The sequence below is a fragment of the Penicillium arizonense genome, assembly GCF_001773325.1.
Source record: "Penicillium arizonense strain CBS 141311 chromosome Unknown PENARI_contig229, whole genome shotgun sequence".
NCBI classification, from domain to species: Eukaryota; Fungi; Ascomycota; class Eurotiomycetes; order Eurotiales; family Aspergillaceae; genus Penicillium; species Penicillium arizonense.
The window spans coordinates 1-3,882 of record NW_019173506.1 but is presented as its reverse complement, the minus strand read 5'-3'; the positions used below and the strand labels follow the sequence as shown (position 1 = coordinate 3,882).

Genomic DNA, 3,882 nt, shown 5'->3' with positions numbered 1-3,882 from the left:
ATGATGTTACCCACATTCGTTACTATTTGCGCAGGCTCTTATGGTGTGGGGATAAACGTATATAGCACAAAAGCATGGAGACTTGCTGTAGTAAGTAATTGAGAGATGACGACAAGGCTTCCTCAATTCCTAGGAGTACCTGTGGGGCTCAGTCCATGCATTGCAAGGAGGGCTGTGAACTATACTCAGTGTGCGGTTTGTCCTGCAGGTTGTAACATAAATAGGGCTCTTTTGCTCCGTAGGATCCGATTGATCCCATGCGCTCAGCAGCAATCCGACCCCTCCAAGATGACATCTGAGCGTTTCATCTCTCGAGCACTGTTAGTTTATACCTGGAGGATACCTGACCGCCGCTAACACTTGGTAGACCGATAAAAGACCTACTGCTGCCCCCAGAAGCTGCCGGACAGCAAGGATTGACCGCTGTGCGACCAGAACCTGCAGACGCATCCACCACAATCCGGAACGCGGATCCTGAAGAGGAGAAGCCAGCTCCTTCCGCGAATGCGAAGAAAATTCCCTTCGAATGGGACAACTCCGGTTCAAAGGCCGCAGCAAGTAGGCGGAAGGATCAGGCTCGGGCATCACAAAGGCGTCGTAATCGAATCAAGCAGAACAAGAGCTTAATGGCAGATGTCGATGCGTACTCGAGCGAGGTTGGCAAGCTGTCGGACTTGGTGTTGCAGCAAAGAGCTCAATTGCTTATCCTGAATGAATTCAAGGAACTGGTGTTGGCTAAGCAGACGGAGCGTGCCCTGGCAGTTCTGGGTGGTCGTCCACAGGTACTTTCCACTTACGTTCCCCAGCTTCGAGTTCTGCTAACCACCTCCATAGCCACTACTGTTGGTTTCTAATACATACAGGTCCATAAAACACTTTGTCAGATACTGTGGCAACTACGTTGTTTCAGTACCGTGGAATGACCCGTGCATGGACTTCGAAGTATATTACAAGGACGGAACAGCAGGGCAGGTGCGATGGCGAGTAACGATGCCATTAAAATTGCAGGCCACGAGGTATCTCGACGTCCAGGAGGATTCGCAAAAAGCCGAGCTTGCTAAGGGGCTGTTGCCTACGGCAGAATGGACGTTTTTCGAAAGTCTGAACATCACCAAGACGAATTCTATGCTCTTGGAGTTTGAATAGGATGAACTCGCATTTGGCCATTCAGAAGGATGCAGGTGTTTCCTAGAGTTGCACTTTTTCTACAGGGTTGGGAAAATAGAATAGCACTCTGATGCTCAGTTAATGAAGCACGGCATCTTTATCCTCACCGGTAGGGTCCTATCCTGCAGACTGATTAAAGGCCCCCACATGAATCATAGACTTTCACAAATAATCGTCGCGATGAGTAGAAGCAAATACCATAAGCCTAGTCCTCGAATTGTTGCCGAAGATGCCACATTTCCAGACGCTTCAGCAGGTCTCGTAGGACCAAGTTGTGTAGGAGCAGGCAAGTCAGATACTGTACCAGCCTCCACCGTACTAGCAGTTGGCAGTGTGAATGTCGGGATTATCAAAGTCAATGGCACGAAGGCATTGTTCCAGGCTATCGTTCCGGTTGTGTTCGTGCTTTGAGCGGTCGCCATTTTGTTTCCGCCCCAAACGTCAGTGGTACGGTCGCTCAGAGTGTTATCGACTGCAAAGCATTCGATCCTATAATTTGTCAACTTTGGAACATAGCAATGCGATTGGCTTACAGCAAGCTACTTACTGAGTTTGTGCATATGATGCTGGCTGAGAAGTTCCAATGGCCGTCTAGACTTGATTCAGCAGGGCAGTTGCACCAGCTTCAATAGATCCAGCAACACAATGGTACGGCTTCGCTACCTAGACATTACCTAAACTGTAAGAGACATTGTGAGGGAATGAAATCTGCGTGGAATTTCTTACCTTAACCTCTGGCGAAACCTGGCTACTGTCCTGTGTTTCACGTGATCGGTGTATATTATTGAGGAACCAAAGGTATTCCAAGAGAATAAAAGTGAGGGACTCGAGAAGAAAAATGGTCTCAAATTTATGTTGTCGTTTCTGCTAAAATTGCCTTCACCTCTAAATCAAATCAGGAGAAACCGCTTGAGCCACCGTTTTCTCTTGCGCATGGACGTCAACAGTAGGCTATATCGCTTCGCTAAACAGAATGTCTCAAAATGAACTTTGTCTGCAAACCTCCTCAGGTGCATTCAAGTTGTTGAGCTTGTTATACCCACTGTGTGCTATGCTGTGTGCTATGTATTTGGAAGCTAGTCACCTCACCACTCTCACCACTCTCACCACTCTCACCACTCTCACCACTCTCACCACTCTCACCACTCACCACTCTCACCTTCTCATGTTGCCATGCTCTCGTATGGGCTCTTAACTCCCTGGTGGATTTTATCGTCCCATTTGTTTGCTTCTGTTGTGCATCAAAGCGCGATAGCTTGGGAAATCGAGTTAGCCACTACTAGAGTACAATCAGGTAAATCTTTCCGTATAGGAATAGCAGATTGATATCAAATGTAAGAAGGTATTACCTCCCATTGGCCAAGGTTCTCATTTTCGTCATCGTAGTTTTCATAACTAGCGGCTACGTAAGCTTCGTCATGGAGTAGGGGTATTGATATACAGAAAGATAAGATCAAACGCCTAGGGACTTTCAGGAGACATGAGTCACGCACGACCATTTCTCCCTCGCCGCATTGTTTTGATTCTGGACCTGCCAAGAGAAATTAAAAGGAAAAACAAAGAGGGTCAATTTGGAACAAAAGAAGGCTATCTATCGGTCTAACATCTATCAATCTATTTATCAATCTGTTGCAAATTCAAACCCCCAATTTAACGTTCACAGCCAAGACGAAAACAAGGCCTTAATGGGCAGCGACTGCTGCTCCTGGTCGCTGGCCAATTGGAGTACTGACCGAACCTTGGGATTGCATATTCTGGGCAATTGTGTCCCGGTACAGGTCATACATGGCTTTCGCCACCGTAAGGCGTCTTTCTCTCTGCATATCATCCAGATCATCCCATCCCTCCGCTTTCTCCCTTTCTGCAATGAATTCCGCTTCCGTGCGTATGGCCCTTTGGCCAATTGCGAGGTTGGACTTGTTCTTCACGGCGTTGGTGTTCGAGTTCAAAGCAGCGCCGGAGGAAACCGGATTGTGAGGTGCCTCATCTCCGTCAAGGTTGATTGGGTTGGCTGGTGACCCAGGTCCCGGATGCAAATTCGCAGTGGAGGAAGGGGGCATTTCATGTTGGCCTGCAGATGAGTGCTGGATTGCAGGTGAATTGAGACGTCGTCCAGGCTGTCGCTCTGGTGATTGCCTCGCTGCTGAGCCCAATGGGCAAGGAGTGGGAGACCGATCCTCATTGCTTCTTCCAGCATCGCTCTGGAGCACCCGCAGATAGCGTTCTTCTTGTTTCTCCCAGACCTCTTTGATTTTTGCGTCCGCTGCGCGTTTGCCATTGCAGAAGCGAGTGAAATCGGATCTCGGAATCCAAGAACAAGAGTTTTGCATGTTGTGGGTATCCTCTGACTGCAGGTCCTTCCATTTAATCTTCAGCCAAGAACATGGATCAGACTTGTATTGTTTATCCGGATACTTTCTTTCTTCGGAGGCAATCCCGTAGATCCCGACAACATTGTGTTTGGTATACCGCCAGACTTTGCTCCGTGGACTAGCTTTGATCTGGGAAATCCGCAACTCTCGTTCAGAAATGTCGTTCATTTTGTCATTGGTATATCCATTTCTGTATTTGAATTTGTATCTGGCTCCATGACGAGGCCCATACTGGAGGATGACGAAGGTTGATCCTCGCAGCTTTCCCCATCCATCCACAACCGCGTCGGTTTCCTCGTCATCTTCTGACGGATCAAGGCTGGCTAAAAGCTCTGGGTCTCTG

General features: G+C 48.2%; 3 protein-coding genes across 3 annotated transcripts; 1 reads left to right on the top strand and 2 right to left on the bottom strand.

The window, feature by feature from the left end:
• Window positions 1-288: 288 nt before the first annotated feature.
• Window positions 289-1,146, top strand: PENARI_c229G01068 (uncharacterized protein; the record flags this gene model as incomplete). The annotated part of the gene is made up of 3 exons (XM_022638183.1): window positions 289-320; window positions 368-782; window positions 835-1,146. The coding sequence occupies 3 exons, from the start codon at window positions 289-291 to the stop codon at window positions 1,144-1,146; spliced, it is 759 nt and encodes a 252-aa protein (XP_022481961.1).
• A 173-nt stretch (window positions 1,147-1,319) lies between these two features.
• On the bottom strand, window positions 1,320-1,859 carry PENARI_c229G08094 (uncharacterized protein; the record flags this gene model as incomplete). The annotated part of the gene is made up of 3 exons (XM_022638185.1): window positions 1,320-1,656; window positions 1,715-1,758; window positions 1,848-1,859. The coding sequence occupies 3 exons, from the start codon at window positions 1,857-1,859 to the stop codon at window positions 1,320-1,322; spliced, it is 393 nt and encodes a 130-aa protein (XP_022481960.1).
• Window positions 1,860-2,849: 990 nt separating this feature from the next.
• PENARI_c229G02549 (uncharacterized protein) lies at window positions 2,850-3,860 on the bottom strand (the record flags this gene model as incomplete). Its single annotated transcript, XM_022638184.1, has 1 exon — window positions 2,850-3,860. A coding segment is annotated over one exon (1,011 nt), but the record flags the coding sequence as incomplete, so codon positions are not given.
• Between the last annotated feature and the right edge of the window lie 22 nt (window positions 3,861-3,882).